At 40.7% G+C, this 19,880-nt stretch overlaps 1 protein-coding gene across 1 annotated transcript in view; it reads right to left on the reverse strand.

The window, feature by feature from the left end:
* Positions 1-215: 215 nt before the first annotated feature.
* Positions 216-19,880, reverse strand: part of MEGF9 (multiple EGF like domains 9) — a 61,715-nt gene continuing 42,050 nt past the window's right edge. Inside the window, exons 3-6 of the mRNA XM_019510524.1 lie at positions 15,709-15,848; positions 12,384-12,527; positions 10,233-10,505; positions 216-5,805 (exon numbers count right to left, since the gene is read on the reverse strand). Coding sequence (XP_019366069.1) covers positions 5,351-5,805; positions 10,233-10,505; positions 12,384-12,527; positions 15,709-15,848 — 1,012 coding nt within the window. The 3' untranslated portion in view covers positions 216-5,350. The remainder of the gene's footprint in view (positions 5,806-10,232; positions 10,506-12,383; positions 12,528-15,708; positions 15,849-19,880) is intronic.

Genomic DNA, 19,880 nt, shown 5'->3' on the forward strand with positions numbered 1-19,880 from the left:
CATAAAATAGCAGATGTGTTAGCAAATGATATTAACAAACAGTTTTAGGGCCACAATGATTTCACCTCGTAGACTGGTGTAGAGCAGGAAGAACTCTATTGACCTAAATGGAATAAGTCCTCCCTCCTCTGGCCAACGCAGCTCTGAGTGAAGTAAATGGAAAGAATCCCATTTGACTTAAATGGACAAAAACCAAAGCAAAAACACTAGCAGCATAGGTACAAATTATATACATTTATTCATTTTTAAATAACATTCTTCTGTATAAATTCTGACATATATTCAAATCATACACTTTTTTTAGAAATGCATTTGTAAGCTTAGCATATGCGTAAGAAACACCTTATTGGGATGTGTGATAAGGCTGATGAGTTTTAGTTGGGAGCAAGCATGATGTTAAATGTTTTAGGCCCACATTTTCCTTATTAAAATTCCATCTGACACCTAAATAGCAGAGTCCCTTGAGAGCTAATTTTACAATTTTATTTTTAAAAATGTTTTAGGCTTCATTCTTCAGTTCTTGTTTTTAAAAGGAAGCTGTACAGATTTTCTGCCACATATTGCATCATTTATATTGCATGTAATATTTGGAATAAAAATGCTGTACAACAAGGGATCAACTGGCCCAAAATGCAGTAGAATGCTGAAAACATGCCATCCAGGCTCATAAATGGTTTCTGCTGGCCTGAGTGCGTTTTGCCTGGTCCAAGAGAATGACTGTTTCAATAAATGACTTTTCATGACAGTCCCCAAGGCTAAAACATCATGCTTTTTTTTTTCTAGCTATGGTGATTTGGTAAGAGTTCAGACCTTGTATTCACATTAGCTGATTATACTTTTGCACATTTGGTGCATCCTGTGCTTGTAGAGTAACATCCCTAGCTTCTGACCCAGCCAGGCTGCCCCTGTTCATTTTATACATGGTTGATTGCAGCTTTTTATCCATCCCCTGACATGAGGGCTTTTGTCTTCAAGTGTTTTACTACAGGATTTCATTTGCTTCACCCAGACCAGCTAGGCTATGTGGCAACATGGCTCTCACCTTCCCACAGCATGGGTTTGAGATTATGGCCAGTAGGAGCGAAAGCCATAAGTGTCTCACCGTCATACTTCTCTGGACTGCCATGTCCCCCTATTACTCCAGCTACTCCATGGACACACAGCTACTGCACCATGCCACCCACTTTCTTGCCCAAAACCAACGACCGTTGTCCTGCAAGACTGATTTACTACTTGTCTGCTGGGAAGTGACGCGTGATGGACCCCACCAATGTATGTGCAACAGTCCTGACTCCTCAGCCTGACACCCCTTCTCTGACCTGATGATTTTCTGCATTGGGCCCGATGAACCTCTGCAGTCTACATCCTATTTAACTGGTCATTCTCATTCTCAAACCTGCCAGTGGGCAAACCTCAACATTACAGAAGTTTGATGGCAAGTTATAATACAAGCAACTGAATGTAGAAGGAGTCCTGCTGGAAAAAGCAAGGTCTTTGGTAGGATGACATACTTGCCCATAAGAATTCTCTGGCAATGAACTACAACAAGGTGCAGTCCAACCTGGCTGAGAGATGGATCTCACTTAGCTTCTTCCTTCTATTGTACAGGTGCTCAGGTAGATGGCTATGTGGGTGTTGGAGGGAAGAGAGTCAGGTTTCACACTAGTGGATCATAGGATGAGGTTGAACACAAAGCTGGAAAGTTTCTGTTGAATCTTATTTCTCTAAACAAGAGACCCAACTGGGTGCAACTGATTTTGTTTCTTCTTCTGAATCGTTTTGTCGCATTAGATGCACCATCCCTTGCATCCCTCTGATGTTTTCATTCTCTGCTAATCAGAAGTTAGTGTCCAAACAAAGCATACCATACATCAGAGTTTCTCCAAAACAGGTCAGTCGAGTTTTAAAAAGCTATGCAACTAAAGCCCAAAGAAGAGACTTAAATTAATTTCTGTGGGCTTCATGTCAGACCCACAGGATGGTCTCCTAGACCTCTCTGTCCAGAACCATTTGCTGTCAGCAAAATACCCACAGAATCATACTGTTGTATGACAATGTGTAAAACAGACTGACATCTTCACCACTTCAGAGCTGGGCTAATATTCAGTGCTTGAATATTATTTTTCATGTTTATTTTTTCAGCTACAATGGGGCCAATATCAAAGGGAGCTCAGCAACTGAACTCAAAACCAAATCCTGCAACTGGTCACAGACTCTGTAATGTAAGAGAATCAAAAAAGCCAGGACCTGAAGTCCAAATTAAACTGGCCAAACCCTGTTATATTAGATAGCCTGCAGACTTTCCAAGGATCCATGAAGAAATGTTTTCTTTCAAAGAATATATCTGCTAATTCACCTCAACCCCACAAATAAAAGAAGAAAATAATTCTGACATGCTCAAGTAGACAATCTTTCCTTCACTTTGCCTGTTGCTTTTATTGCTCTAGAGAACTAGGCCCAGATGCTAACACACAGTCACTGAAATCTCTTATGAAAAGTCATCTCTTCCCAGTGTGCATAAACACCAGGGAATACACTTATAAAAATTAGCACTGTCACGTAATTATGTCCAGATTATACTATTTTCTCTACTTTAATAAAAACTGACCTTTAAAGCCTGTTGTATGATAAAGGCTTGCTAATATCCAGATTTTCTTTCTTTTTCTATTTTCCGACTAAAACTCAAATCTTTTTGAATGACTTGAATCCAGTCAACTGCAGACTTGAGAACTGACCTCAAGTTCAATGCAGGCAATGTACCTCTTTTCATTGGCTTCATTGCCTCTGGCTGAGGTCCATACACAGTCCATCACATCTTCTTAAATTAGAAGATAAGCTCTTTGATACAGGGACTGCATATTATTATTATAACTATGTACAGCACCTAGCAGAATGCCATTCCCAAGCCAGAGTGAGGCCTCCCAGTACTTCTGGAATGCAAATAAATAATATCTTTCTACAGTACTTTTCCCTCCTGTCACATAAGAAATATTTATTTCTGCCTTTGTTTTTTATTGATGCAGCTATTGCTCTGCTTTGCTAACTTCCTTGTTTATCACTGGAGTTATAATGAACCGGCAAAGCACTGGCATGGCTGCATTACAGACTTTATCCCCGAGGTTACCAGAAGTTCACTTAATTAACACACAAGACAGGAACTAATTGCCCTGCTCAGAAGAGATCAAACAAAAGGTTTGATTCAACCTCACTGAAGTCAGCAGGAGGATTTCAGGAGGCTTTCCACTGGCTTCAATGGGAACTGGATTGGGTGCAAAGACACACTCAGTGCAGTGAAAGGAATAAAGCAAACAGACTGGATCTGGCACCTAATAAAGATTACATGCCAAATGGCAGCACTGAAAAAAGGCAAGGGCAGAGCTGAAGTTCTCCACAGCACTGTTTTATTGCACTGTACAGGTGCAAACAAAATGCCCCAGTGAAGGTCTAATGTTCTTTGCACCTGGTATAGCACTGCCTTCTCCCAGATGTTAGGAAACAGAGCTGTACAAGGACTGCACATGCTTTTGGATGTTCCAACCTGTACTCAGCCTGCTACAGTCAGCAGTCTTCCTAGGTGCTATGTCGGTGTACATTCAAGCAGCCACGCTGCACCCTGCATTCAGACCTATACCTCAGAGTGGAGGAACAACAAGGCAACCTTGCCATACAGCTCTTTCCATTTGACAAAGACAGAGTGCTCATTAACTTGTACTCCCCTTGTTAAAAGCCAGTCTGCCTCTATATAAAAATGGTAGGATTCTGCATAACCAGTGATCCCTTGTATGTTTCTTAACAATGAGTAGTCCCCACTTGTCCAGCATACAACTTTATGCTACGTGAACTTTCAGAAATCAATTACTTGACAGTGTCCACATCACTTATTATTGTATCTAGAATTTTGAAACCAGGGACCTGATCCTGTAGATACTTTGCATGAAATCCTGGTTCCACTGAAGACGAGGGAAATTTTGCTATTGTCATCAAGAGAAGCAGAGATAGGCCAACGTGCAGCACTATTGGCAATTTTACTCATAATTACATAAGTAGTCCTTACTTGCCCGAGTAGGCCCATGACTCCAATCAAACTACTCCTGTGAATGCTGACAGCTCTTGTTAAGTCTGATTGATAGGATCAGTCTTTAAATAACATTGTTGATACATCTGCATTTTGTGGGGAGACTTCAAAGCAACCCTGATCACTGGCCCTTCAGATGTCTGTTCATGACATCACCGGATATTTACTAGGGTCAACATGGATAAAGGAACAGGGAGGTTGACAGTTGCAGAGACAAGTAGGAAACACTCAACTTCTTAAAAAAATTTCAGTGATATCAGAAGAGGAACTTTAAACGATGGATGTTTGCCAGAGACCCAGCTCCAGCAATATTGCCATCTAATTTACAGTATTTTAAACAATCCTCATATTTTTTTTACAATGCCACTAACTGCTGTACAGATAAAATCTAGATGATAAAATATGACTTATGGCTTTTCTTTTTTTACAAATAGTTACAGATACAATGCCAAGAAGTTATATTACATTCTATATACAGAACACACCATTTCTGTCAGGGTAAGATAGTAAGCCTAGCATGTATTTTTACAGGGCAACCCTGAGATGTCTGGTTGTCTTCCCTTGTACAATATGTATACAAGTTCATTAACTCCTTCTATAAAAATGGATTCCTGTATTTTAATAGTATTGTCACCTTACATAAGGGAAAAGAGTTATCTCCCCCAACAGATATTTTCATACTTGATTTTTTTCTGCTCCCCAAAAATCAATGGGGCGGTTTTACTGTGCGTAACATTTACTTATTTAAATGTCTTTTAGTACTATGGTGAAGTGAATGAGATTTCCCCTTTCTTTAAAACAAATTTATATAAAGGAAATAATATGAAGCTTTTAGAAAAGTCTATTTCCTGAAAATCCACCATTCATTCACAGGCTACTTTTCAAAATATTGGACACAGGTATAAGCATTAGCTTGGCTGGAAGTCAAAGTAACTTTTGATTAATCACAGGGTTCTGCTTGCTATAGCCCTACCGCAACTCTTCATACAAAAATATATTTTAAGATCGGCGTTATTTTATGTAAAGTCTTTATCAACAGTGAAGTCTATGGATCTTCATGGGAAATGACACACTGAATGCATTCATTATGTTACCTGAAAACCTGATGCACTGCACACCTTTCCTGTTCACCAGCAAGCTACACCATGCCCAACATAAAAAAATATCTGGGTAGCAAATTCCTTTGCTTGAAACCTTGGCACAGATTCTGATACTCCTTGAATGAGCAGAGTCATTTTTTAAGCTAATTTTGGAATAGCTGGATAAATTCTTCCTTTATGCCTTATAGTTATGCATGGGAGTTGTCAGCGTCAGCTGTCCATTAGGCGCCACTTCATTTCCATCATCCTCCAATAACCCCGAAACATCAGCATTGGGTATACTGTCATGGTAGCTGCTAAAACTGATGTTGTCCTCCTTTAGTTCAATGGTCCAAAAAGGAGCATTAAGTTTTCTGTTTTGATATTCACGATACATATAGACAGCACCCACAAAGCCCATTAGTAGGACCACAACAATGATAATCACCGTCAAAATAATTATGTTAAATTGAGTCCACGAGACATCTGCAAAAGCAGATGTACTATTGTCAGAGGAGCTTATAGGAAATACAGTCTGCACAGTCGGTGGTGGTAATGTACTGTTTGTCACTGTAGTTGAAAACAATGTTGCCGTGCTGGTGCTTGGAGCAAAAGTTACGAACTCTGTAGCTTCTGGACCAGGAAAGATTTCTAGAAATAAAAATAAAAATACAAATGTAGTAAAATACATGATAAGCCATAATCAGAGATCAGCAAAACCCAACAACGCATTCAATACCTTGCCCTGTTCATAACAGTTACTACAAAGGCAACAAGCTCGGAAACGTTCAAAAGTTTACATTCCTTTTATGCATCAAAATGAGCGGCCAGATTTTAAAAACAGTATGACGTGTTGCATGACCACTGGACACCAAGTTCGCTTCAGTGGGAGTGGAACGCTTTTGCAAACCTAATTTACAGGCCAAAAAGGAGGCTGAGCTGTTCTGAAAATCTGTTTACGATTGCATGTGCAGAGATTTAGAAAAATCTGGCTCCTTACACTCAATCACTCAAGATGAATACAAACCATGTCAAATATTCCTGAGTAGGAACCGTGTGGTTTCACTGAAGTCAAAGAGTTTTGCCACCAACTTCAGTGAAGCCAGAATTTAATGTGCCACGTGTTAAAAGCTGTAGAATCAAGCTGGGACGGTTAGATCTAAGGACAATGATTTGCACATTTTTGCACTACGTTTTACTATATACATTCACACTTCAGGTTTGCTTCCAGCTCAGCTGAGCAAAAGGTACAAAAGCCAAGATAAAACAACAAAGCCTTAATGGTCTATCATTAAATGTTTCTAAAGTGACACTTGTGTATGTAAAAAGGCACAATTCCAAACTGCCTTCACATGAATCTACAAACAAACCTCACTGAAGCCAATTAAATATACATGCACAACAGAGAGTACAATGTGGCTCGGTAACATTTAGAAATAAGAAAGCACGTGGATGTTGTAATAGTCTTTAAGCAGTATGACAACTGGTTGCACCATGTTTCAGGTTCAGTTTATGGCATAGGCTAACAGGCAAAACATAGGAACACAGGATTTGTCAGTGGAGGAGACCACCTCATCCAGCACCTTATCTTCAACACTAGCCAGCACAAGAGGCTTTGGAGGAAAGTACAAGAACACCCTCTCATAGGTATATAATGGGGAAATCTGGCCACCATGGGGAGTGTCCCCTTAGCTTCTAATACGTATGGAGGCTTAAGCTCTGGAGCATAAGGTTTTCTACCCCTTCCAACACTTCTGTAGGAACTATTATAACCCTAGTTATTCTTGGTCTCCATTTAAAATATCCAATCCCTCCTCAATCCTCCCAAGTTCTTGGCCTCAGAGCAACATAAGGTCCTCAGTGTTTTCAGATATGTGAATAGTATGATAGGAATAACAGGATATTTTAGATTGTCACGTTCTTGTAGGAACATTCAGGTTAAACGTGTGCTTTCAGACAATACACGTTCAATGCAGCTCGCTTTAAAGGCCTCATTACATCTCCTTTCTATTTTGCCCTACTCTCATTCTGCCATCCTGTGCTTTAAAAGCTCTGCCTTCATTTTAAAGCCACTCACAGCTGAATCAATTACTGATGATGGTGCCTCACTATATGGATTTGGCTCTTCTGGAGAAAACATTTGCTGATAGGGACGGAGTGGGGAAATCGATTTTGGTGAGCTAATTCCCGATGGAGCTGTATCACTACAGGCAATCAGAATTATGATTACCACAACTTCTCGAGCAAGCCCCAACTGCCAGCAATGGGATGTTACCAATGTTAAACCAAGGATGGACGGATTTATAAATGGAGTGATGCTAATCAGTATATTTTACACCTAGGCAGAGGATTTGGATGGCCAAGTCCACCAGATGCACCTGTTCTCATCTAGTCTCAGCAACTAAGCAGCGCTGGGGCTGGCTAGGATTTATATGGGAGACCTAACTTGGAAACCCAGGGAGTTTGATGGCAATATATTGTTGTGAACTATGGCCAACACACATAAATCGCATGCACCAGTTGGATAATGCACATTCTTGGTTTTAGAAGCAGTTAAAATCTCAGGTACTAATCTTGCTCCCATTGAGGCCACAGGCAAAATTCCTAGCAAAATTAATTATGCTGGACTGGAGCCTTCAACTCTAAGCTAATGGAAACAGTAGTACTTCATTGTAGTAGTCGGGGCCAGCTCCACCAGAACTTTACTCAGATGTCAGTCTTTGTACCAAGTTGCTCAGAGCCCTGTGCCCATTTGCTATCTGATGGAGGCCAGCATTGCTCAGACAAATCTTTGGTGTCAGCTATTGCTCTTACATCACTTGTCTTGGTCTTTCAGCCCATGAGTTTTTGAGGGCCCACAAAATACCAGGCTATATCCTAGTGCTTGAGGAATCCTACAGTAATCTGCCCCTGTGTCCAAGTTGTGGTATATAAGCAGTAATAAAAAATTAGTTTTTCAAAACTGGCCAACTGGAGATTCCTTAAAGGATCCTGGTTGCCATACACCACTGAGTACCTGCCCTCTGAAAACTAGAGCCCTTTAAATTACTTCAAGTTAGACAACAACTTAGGAATCCAAATTAAGTGGCTACTTTTGAAAACCTTGGCTCTAAATCAGATAAAACACGGTGCCTCCTATGCACTGCTTTAAGCGGGGGGGGGGGGCATAAAGGAAAGAATGAAAAAGAAACTGCAGGTTTTCTTAATTATTAACATGAAAGAGAGGACAGATCTCAATGAAACAGGACAGCTGAATAATCACTTGGCCTCATCCCTGTGAAGCAGGAGAGGAAGCTTTCCTGTGTTGTAAATCAGCATAATCGCAAAGCTCATTCGAGCAGCAGGATAAGTGCAATTGGAAATGTTTTAGAAAGTGCAAATACATGAGATGCTGGGGAGCAAGGTCATGCCAGTCATTTGTATACAAAACCAGCGGGTGCATTTACACATGTACTTTACTGCCGAGTAGACTAATTAGCACTGCCACAAAACATCACCATCTAAATGTGCACCGGTATTAGGACGCAGTAAACTAATCAACTCCACTGTAAGATAGTAATGTCAGGGACACTGCTGCCTTACCGTGGAATACTTACCTACAATCAAGTGCACATGTGGACCATGAGCATGGCTGCACATTGCACCCAGTCAGCAGAGGGCTAGACCCCTGCCTCCTGCCAGCCGCTCCGCCATCTGACACCACCATCCAGAGCCTGGGGCTGACCCCCCATGCCCCCTGCTAGCCTGAGCCTGCTCCTCCCTGGCTCAAATTGCTGCTGTTCCAGGTGCATGTGTAGATGCTGCATCTGGGAGCAGCTTACTCTGGCTCAGACAGCTCCAGAATTTACTGCAGCATATTAACTGCATATGTAGATGCACCCAGTGAGTTACAGTGCGGGGAACTAAAGTAAAATTGCTATTAATATCCCTGTGGAGGCTGAGATATATTAAATTAAAGCAAATAGACATTAAACTTTTCAGTAATGTACTAACAACTCCTGCAGCACTGTGAGAGAAGCCATTTCTACCACATGGCTGCACTCTTACAAAGTGGCATCTTTAAGCACCACAACCAACTTGTACCTGAGAATCACAGACACAATGCACAGAGAGGGTATACGACCTAGACAATTCCTAAAAAGCCTTGATATTATGTAATGGTCAATTCCAAACCCCAAGTGACTATGATTTTCTCTGCCCCTGTGGCTAAATTGCTAATTGGTTCATGCCTTGGTTTTAGCATCCACAAAATAAAGATGATAATCCCCCAAATTGGTTTAAGCAGTTGGTTAACATCTCATTTAGTACTTTGAGGTGCTAAATGCTATTGTAAAAAAAATAATGTTAATGTGTGTATGGAGTGGGTGATGGAGTTTGCACTCAGCTACATAAACCCATGTACTTGTTCAGTTATGTACACTGGAAAGAATCTTTTGGTTTCAGTGCATTTCACAATACCTCCTGCCACAATTCAAGGAGCAGAAAATTGCTGAAAAACCCAAATTAATCTCCAATTCATAGATTTTTAGGCCAGAAAGAATCACTAGATTTAGATAATCTGACCTTCAAACCCTAGCCAAATAAATCTGTTGCTTTTTTTACCTTTATAAAACACCCACACATACACCCTCACACTCGCACAAAGAGGAAAGCTGACTTCAAGAAAGGAATTTTTACAAATGTTTTTCTGTGCTAAGACACTTAAGAGATCTCTTCCCCACACTGTCTTAAGATGTACAGGGAATTGTCCATAAGAGCCACTTCCAGAATGCCAAAGGCTAGCAGCATGTCAGAAATATCACCTCTGCTCATTTCAATGTAGACAATGGTCAAACATGCTTTCTTTAATTAAAACAAGACTTACAGCGTATCAGAAATGGTCACATGAGAATCTCTTCTGGCTGCTATCTTGAAAGAGTGCCCACGTCCATCATGGATGACTTAATTACTGCTTCCTCCATCAACTGCATGCCCCTCCTTAAACAAATACAAGAAATACCCCTCCCCTCCCTCAGAGAGCTTGTAAGCATATGATCCATACACTATATATGGACACCGATATAAGGAGAACATTTTACCTTTCTTGGTGCAGTTGGTTCCCTCAGGGTCTTTGATATAACCTTCCTGACATTCCTCACAATGAAACCCAGCAGTGTGGTATAGACAGCCAATGCATTCCCCTGTCTCTGGCATGCATATCCTGGGTGACTGAATTGGGTCTACATTCCCATTACATTTGCATCTTATGCAGATACTGTCAGAATTGTAATAGCCATTGTCACACTGGTTACAGTTTGGGCCAGTGTATCCGGTTTTGCATTTGTCACATGTTGGGACATGCTGGCCAGGTTCTAAAAAGAGAAGAGCAAATACAAATAACTTAAATAAGAAAGCTATTATTTTCAGTCCTGCATATCCTACATATTTCTACTGCTATTAAAAAAAAAACTGCTGGCAAACTGAGGCTCTGTATAGACATAATTTTAAACTAATTTAAAAGAGGAGGGAAGACCTGCCACCCTGAAGCAAACATCAGCTGTTTAACTGTTAGGTTACATCTATTCCTATAACAGTATATATAGTAGATACAAGATAAACCATTGTAACTTTAAACTTGAAACAAGTTTAAAGTTGCAACAGCTTAGCTCCACTTACACTGGCATGAAAACAACAATTACACTGGAACATTTTATACCAGTATAATGTAACGTCTGTATAACAAGGGTAGAGATGCACTTTACAGACTAACTGAATCAAAGATGTACACACTCATGAACAACAGCTCACTTCATCAGATGCTCATGCATCCCTGATTCCGTTAGTCTATAAGGTGCATCTCTACTGTGCTTTCTGCCTGACTTCAGACCAGCGTTCCCTCTGAGCTGTGCGGCACGCACCTGGCAACGCAGCATGAGCACACTTGTGTGGCCACGCACGCCACACAGCTTAGAGGGAACACTGCTCCAGACTAACATGGCATTACCTATATCTATATAACTGTTATTTCTGACCACACCCCGAGATCATTACTACAGGAGGCTTTTGTCTTGAGTGACCAACTGCAACAAACAAATGGCACACTGCAATTACACCACGGAAGTTAGGGATGCATGAGAACTTTTTAGATTATCTAAACCTAACAAAGGATGACAACAGGCAATCAATGAGACACTGAGCATTTTATTATCATCTAAAGCAATGCAAATCTTGTTCCCCGTTTCCCAGAATAGCATTACTCCTCAAGGTCGAATATTTTCTGTTTCTCTCAAAACACACACAAGTAAATTATATAGCTTTATTACTCCTCCATTTTTTACTCATACAATTTTTAACTTCAAGTAATGGGTTGCCAACCTGAAAAAGCTGAGAAAAATGGCCCTAGTCAATCTCTTTGCTTACTGGAAGTCAGATCTCTATGTTATGTTTTCCAGCATTTTTGTCAGATTAATTCTGAAAGCCCCAAATAAACCAACCTGCCATCACTACCTTTAGGAGTCTCCTTACATAGCCAGATATCTCAGTGTCAGGACATTTGTCACCTTAATCTTATCCTTTCTTAATTTCATCCCACCAGCCATACTTATACCCATTCTTTGCTACATTTCTGGTCATCTAGTGCTAAACAGTCAAAGCAACACTGCAGAAATTTTAAGGCACAGATATCTTCACAACCTCTACAGCACACCAAAGAATAGAGTATGTCTGTGGCAGGCTGTATTGTCTATAACTTGAGAGAAATTCAGCCCCTACGGAAAGTGACAACATATGGTCTCTGCACCACTTATCTACTATACAAGAAGGAATTAAGATTTGCATACGTCTGTTGCATATTTTCTGCACAATTCATCCCTTGGCAGTATCACTGGCTAATTACCTGCAGCATCAATATCTTGTCTGAAAAATTTTAAATACATTTTAAAAGATCAGTGAAAGCTACCAGGAGCTTTGCAATGAAGTTTGCATCACAAAACAGCTAGTTCCTGCAGTGAGCAGCCTTCCAGTGGTCTCTGTTGTGCTGCTGCCCTCCTAAACACTAATAAACTATTCTAAATAAATACTGGGCTTTTCCTGGCATGTGTCACTTCCAGTAATAAGCTTTTTTCAGGGGAACTGAAGTGTAAGGCAAGGCTTCTAGACTAAGATACCAAGATGACCAACTCTGAGGAAACTTTAGTTATGAAAAACACAGAAAGAAGTTGTTCTAACTAGCTTAGCACAAACAGGCTTACTTATTCGGCAGCTACCAGTAGATGCTACAGTTGAACATGGGCAGTGGTGGCATTCATGGGCTGGGAGGGTGCTTCTGTAGAAGCCAACCTTACATTTTTCACACTGACTTCCTTCTGTATTTCCTTGGCAGTTCAAACAGGCACCTAAAAGAAATCAACACAAAAAAAATACAGGTCATTTAACAACAGCAACAGAGGCATACAATTTTAGCAAGAATTGTGTATGTGTACACACAAACACTTTTATAAATTTTACCTTGATATTACTGCAAACACAGGGAAAAAATGTCTCTAGCTCTAACAATACAAGCCCTTTTGAAGAGTCATCCATCAACAGGAAAATCATGTACTTCAACAAGATTTGCAATTGCAGCAAGGGCGAAGGTGACTTGAAGGAAGCTTATTTGATTAAAACCCATGTACAAGTCTCTTAAAGAACTAAAAGCAACCTTATGAGAAATGACAGTGGCACAGAGCAGTGTATTTACAGCATAAACAAACACAAGAGCACTGAGCTAAGCTATTTGTGTTTTAGTAGGTGGAAAAAAATATTGACATGAATCAAGCATGTAAAATCCATGAGTCAGTCAATGTTGAGATTCTAGTTCAAACAAAATATTGTTCGTTATAACATCCATCAAGGTTGTTCGCACATCATGCAAGTCTGACCCCAGATGCACTACATTCATCTTCATCTTTCTTCCCTGGTGCAATGGTGATTCTGCAGACAGAGTCCCAAAGAAAGTCTGATTTCTCCTTGCATCTGTCCCTCAGGTTAAAAGGAGATGAATAACTGGCTGGCTACTGCTGTTAAAACCAGTTCATTTACATATATGGTAGGGGTTGGTAGTTCCTGTGATGACTAAAGATGCTTGCTCCATTCAATATTTCAAGTTTCTCTTCAATATTTGATCCTTCTCTGATGGCAGGTACATGGCCAGTGATCTTTTATGGGGGAAATTACCCTATCACTATTTACCATGGATGAAACCCTTTATTGGCTACCTCAGTAGAAAGAGGTCAAGGACTGAATGAATCATGGAAAACCAACTCTGAGAAGTGGTTTGCCCTGGTCAACATTAAGGCTCAGGCTTTCAATTACACCAGTATAAATCTGGTATTACTGCATTTTTCTGGGTAGCCTGTTCAACACCCAACTTCTATCAGCAATCACTTTCAGCATCTTTGTCTATCAATAGCCAAATGCCTGCCCTGTCCTGGACCAGTAGGCTGCTCAGTCATATAAAGCATGCGATGTGTTTTTCCATCAGGCTTCATTTTCTTCTCTGTGGAAAAGCATTAATCATTAACAGCACTTTCCATTCTCAAAGTGCCTGGCAGGCATAATTAAGCCTCTCAGCACTCCAGTTACGTAGATGTTGTTCCACTTATTCTAGAGGTGAATAACATAAGGCACAGTGGCAAAGTGACTTGTCTAAAGCAACACAGCCACTTCCACTTATGTTGCTCTAACTACTGCTTCTTCAATAGACCAAAGCCTAATACAGTGGTTTTCAACTTTTTTCTTTGCAAATCCCTAAAAGAATTGAATGGATGTATGGACCCCTTTGAACTGTAAGTGTGGGTATTCACATACTTTTGATTGATCATAGTCATCTTTCACAAGACCCCTTAGACAGTCTGCGGATCTCCAGGGGTCCGTGGACCACAGGTTGAAAACCACTGGCCTGACAGACCTGTATGTAGGTGTTCAGTTAGCCACCAGAGGGAGCCCAGAGCACAGCATTAATGCACATAAAACCTTGACATTGACAAAGAATACATTTTTTTTAATACAAGTCAGAGAGGTCAAGAAAAGTGCAGGCACTAGTTTATACCAAGAGTTATCAGCATATATCACTCGATAGAAATCAGGTCTAGTTTACTGTCTGTGTTTCATTCTGCTTCAACTAATACACAGAGGCAAGAAAAAGAAAATGCATTTTCTAGTATTCCACAACAGGGCATGTTAGCAACAACACAGCCTGGCTGCAATTCTGCAATATGATCTGTACAGACAGACCTTTGACACTTCTGCAGAACTGGACCCAACAGCAAGGTCAAGGACTTTTCTAACGCCCTTCTCCTCCACCCACACCCACACTTTTTTTAGTATGCAATCTTACAGTCAATAGTGCTCTCTCAAAAAGCTCATATATACAACCTAGAATTCCAGAAAATACTTAAGTGCATGCTTAACTTCAAATGTATCTTGTGAGTTAAATGGAAGTTAAGGTTAAATATATGAATAAATGCTCTGCAGAGTCAGACCAAAACAGAATTAAATTTTAATATCTGCTGTTACCCTTGCTGTTTCCCATTAATCTTGTTCCTGTCAAATGCCACAATGGTGTTATCTGGTTTGAATTAATTTTATGATTTATCAATACTGACCCTGCTTCTTTGCCACAACTATGCAGACAATACAGTAATAAATATGAGGGTAGAGAAGATAATGGCTAACAAATAATTCATTTGATCAATTTTGCCTTTTAACATTAGCCAGCAAGCTGCAACCCCCTTGGACTTATTGTCAGTTTCTAAGCTCGTTCACAAAAGTCAGTTAAATTTTATTTTACTCTATAGTTCATCATTGAAAGTTTGAATTTGAAGCCTGCAGGTCTGTCGCTTAGTTGAGATTGGTCATACGAGTTACATTGTTTCAATGTGAATTTCTAGTATGAAATTTTTTTCTGGATTTTTTTTTCTACACACATTCAAATCTGTGCTATGTGAAAATCTATGCATGTGAAATACAGTTGTGTGAATGTTCAATGAAAGTGAACACATGAGACATGAGGCAAATTCAATAAGTGGAAATGAGTGCAAAGCAATTTCTCGCAGATCCTCCCATCCCCACCTCTTATAATGTTACTTGTGGCAATCCTGGCCATCCACAGCAAGCAAACAAACACTTGTACTATACATGTTTCTGGATAAACATAAAGTAAAAGAGTGAGCTCTTCAAGACAAGCATTATGTTTTGTTGTGTTTGCACAGTATGTAGAAAAGAAGGCACGCTGATTCCCAATGGGGACACCTGGGCATAACAATAAAAGCTGAGGACTGCTGCCATTACTGTGAATGGCAAAGCTCTCATTGACATCAATGGGAAGAGGATCAGATCAAATCCTATGTAATTCAATTAAAGATCTAAATAAAGGAGCTGAGGCTGGAGGAATAATGAATTAAATTAGCAGAAACCAAAGACAGACGACAAGTCTCCAGTCCAAAAGCCCAACTTACACCATCACTGCAGTCTAGCTGACATCAGCAGAGTCCCACCAACATTAAATCTGGCCCCAAGTGTGCAAAAGGAATTTACCTGTTAAGCCATCACAGCTCTTGGAATGGTCATTGCACTGGCAGGGTGCACAGGTGGTTTTGTTAAACCTGTAGTATCCATCATGGCACTGGTCACACTTGAAGCCGGTTACACCAACTTTACACTGGCATTTTCCATAACTATAAGAGAGAAAAAAAGAAAAAGGAATATGAATGTGCTACTAAATGACTCAACTAAAACTAGTCCTCAGCCGCTCTGGTATAAAAAGAATTTAATTCCTCTTATTATTTCATGCCCCTGCACTAGTGCTCAATGGAAGTGTTGTGACTGTATTATAAAACACAAGGGCCATGATTTCCAATAAACATCTAGTGATTTTATTTGTGGCCACCTGCACACACTTTTAACGCTCTGATTTTGAAGAAGTGCTAACATCTATCCTCTGAAAATCAAGTCCCTTTACAGTCTCTCTCGCTTGTGCGTGCAAAACACTGAGGCACCCCAAATTACAAGCAATTTTTTTTTAAGTCCTGGCCATAGAAAGCAGCTTCCACTGATAAGGCATTGGTCCTACTCACCTGGGACACTTCTAGCCATTACTAGGCACCACACTCTGTGTACCATCTCTCCATTCAGTGGCCATCAAGTATCTTTATTTGTTGATCAGTCAGGCCCATATGGAGACACCTACTTTTCATCCTTGGAACTCCTCCTCAGGGATAAGGAGAACGCACCAAGATGGTGGATGTCTTTCCCGCTGACTAACCTCTCACCCAGTGTCCCGTCAGTCTCTTCTTGCTTCTGCTGCCTTTCGAGTGAGCATATATGGCAATTTTCTAACCAGCTGAGCATCTGAAGGACCATTAGGCAGTATGTTAAGCCCTATTTCTCTGATCAAATCCCATCTTGGGAAGAATTTGGCCCTTTCTCTATACCTTAAATTTCCTGTAGTTTTAATCTGGAAAACAGCAGCTATTCCCACCTGTCCTAAACTTTTGCACTGGGTACTATACAGTTGCCATTTTGTATCCTTGGAAATAACTGCATTCTACTGCATCCCTCCTGTGGCTGAAATGTCATCATCCTGCTCTACCTCCCAAGCCCATTTAGTGAAGTAGAGTGGAAGCCACCATAGCCCCTGAACTGTAACAACACAAGTGACTAAGTAGGTGCCCTACAGCCCTGGGAAACAATCCCATCACTGCTAATCCTTACAGATAACCTATTTTCTTGGACGTTGTGGGATGAGTACCGTGGGGGCAAAATCCTTCCATAACAAAATACAGTAGGTAGGCAAGGCAATTGTTATTCTCATATGTATGATCAAATACTGGACTAAAGCAAAGATAACTCATTCCTTGGACTTTTAAGGACAATCATCTTATTCAGGGGCTTACGAAAATACTGACTTCGTGGAGCACTCTCTGAGCACTTAAAATTGGGTCATAATTCTCAAAGAAATTTTATGTAATGATGAAAGTTCTCTCTTCTGTCAACCCTACTGACATCATTTTGCTTCCTGTGCCCCTGCTTCCCCATTAACATAAGATATATGCTCAGGAACTGTTAAAGACCAAACAACAACTTCTAGAGAGGAAAAGTGATCTTTCCATTTTTCGATGGTCAAAATGTAAGCTGAGTTAAATTGCCAAACAGGTTTGCTGTGAATGGAATGGATAAGTCCAATTAGCAGTAGCCTAAAAAGCATAACTCATAGCAGAGATTGTTTCCTCCTTTGTGTTTGGAAAGCAGGCAACACATTCTAAACACTACTACAAGGTGAACAGAAAATAAATGAGACAGCGATGGTCTGGAGTTGAGTTTAGCACAGACAAGAAACCCCTTAATATCAGGGGCATCCCCGAAAGCTTCTTCAGACCTCATTAATGTACAAACTTGGTCTGAAAACTATATGAGAAAAGGATTGTTTCGGTATTTCCAGTTCTGGTCCAAGCTAGAAGCTAAAAATGAAAAAACAAAGAAAAAAAAAACTACAAGAAATGAAACCAGCCCTCCCCACTAACAAAGCATCTCAGAACTTTTTTAAAATGCTCACTTTGAGAAATGAACAAAGTTCTCCATTCTGGACCAGCTTATAAACCCACAGCATTGCTAGCACAGCCCCATAGGCATTCTGAGATTCCTCAACACATACTAAGGGCTACACAGGTAAAAACCCCAGTTGCTCTTAACTCCATACATCTTTAGTCAGTGTTTCAGCTTTGCTGTGCCTCTGTACACAAACACAGGTAATTTAGTATTTTTAGTCTTGGTTTACTTAGCAAAAAGCAGGAAACACCCAAAGCTACATACACACGCACACACATACACATGCACACACGCTAACCTAGCCAAAGAGGCTAAACAAAGAAATAGCTTCAAAACATGAATTACAGGCATGTTTAATGGACTGATTACAAAAAAGAACAAGAAATATGATGTTTCATTACCCTCCAGGCCATTATCAAGAACTGCAGCAGGCAGACACAGAATTTAAAGGGATGCTGTGAGGCTGTTCAGCCCCAAAAAGGAGGCTTGGCAATAAAAAAGGTTTTCACAAAATCTAATGTTTATTGAAGTGCTTTTGTGATGATTAACTCCAAAGCAAATGGGAACCATTTTTCTTTGCATTTGAATGCTCTCGCACAGCATTTGTAGCATGCAATAATAGTACAAGGCAATGAGCATCGCTGTAAAACATGAAAGATTAGACGGGTGGAATCATAAACCCACACCAACTGGTCCAGGGGCTCTTAACTCTTTCCATATCAGGATCTGCTTCCCATCTGATCAGGATACTCATCCCATCTAGCAATGTGAGCATGGGCATATCCTCAGCCTGAGCATCTTGGAAATTTAGTTTAACTGTCCATAAGGGGCAAGATGCATTCATCCAGTGGACCACCACTGCTTCAGACTTAGAGGAGGTAGAAGAATGGGTTACTTTCTGCCTTCTCCGGTCTTCAGAATAACATGACAACATATCTTCACCAACACGTATTACAAGATACAGTTCAAAATAGCCTTCATTTCTTTAGTTTTGCTAAGCTGAGCTAGACCCATCACCCTTCCCATCTTTTCCCATGCAGAACAATCACTTTAAACCCAGCTTTCTTGGCATCATGGCTCTGGATGCCAATGGACAAACCAGGCAGATCTGCCCACTAAAAAATACTTTTATAGACTGGTAATTTCCTAAGTGGTGGGGAAAGGGGAGAAAGCTAATAATTTTACCCTGATCTCCTCCCAGAACTGGGGCCAGAAGAAATGGGGCAAGTCAAAAACTATTGCCAGCTGCTAAAATGGTCCCACAGAGCTGTGGGCAGATGCATGAAAATTAGAGTAGCCATGAGCTGTTGTAACTTGAGCCACAGACCTGGTCCAAAGAGGCAACATAAAGATGGCTTTGTCTCCCCATCAGTCTTGGTACCACACAAAGCATAGCTTGGACAGAAGAGAGAACTGGGATCCTATGCCTCCCACTTTCATTACCCCCGTTCATTTCAAATCTCTGCTAAAAACACATTTTCCCCTGCTTATTGCTTATATCAGATTTAACCCATTAGTATTTTATTGTAGGAACTACTGAAACATCTTTGAAAACTCATGGTGATCAGATGTCCCAGATGACTGAAAAAGGGCAAACACAGTGCCCATATTTAATAAAGGGAAGAAAGATGATCCAGGGAACTACAGACTACAGCCTCCCTAGAAAAAATCATGGAGCAGATCCTCAAGGAATCAATTTCTAAGCACTTGGAGGCATGGGTGAATGGTGCCTCCTGAGTCTGGGGGAGCACCAGATCGCCAACAGGGGGCGGGGATCCCCCAGCAGCCAATCACCAACCAGTTTCACAGCTGGCACTTCTGTGGGGTGCACAGCTGATCTCAGGAGGTGTATGTACACCCACGTGCACCCCCTATGTGTCGCCAATGCTTGGAGGAGAAAGAGGTGATTAGGAACAGTCAGCATGGACTCACCAGGGTCAAGTCATGCCTAACCGACCTGACTGCCTTCTATGACAAGGTGACTGGCTGTGTGGATGCGGGGAGACCGGTAGATGTTGTGTACCTTGATTTTAGCAAGCCTTTTGATATTATTCCAACAGCATTTTCATATGCAAGCTAAGGAAGTACGGGCTGGATGTAAGGTGGATAGAAAACTGGCTCGGAGAGTAGTAATCAATGGCTCAATGTCTAGTTGGCAGCCA

The sequence above is a fragment of the Gavialis gangeticus genome, unplaced genomic scaffold, assembly GCF_001723915.1.
Source record: "Gavialis gangeticus isolate Ggan-Ray unplaced genomic scaffold, GavGan_comp1, whole genome shotgun sequence".
In the NCBI taxonomy this organism is placed as follows: Eukaryota; Metazoa; Chordata; order Crocodylia; family Gavialidae; genus Gavialis; species Gavialis gangeticus.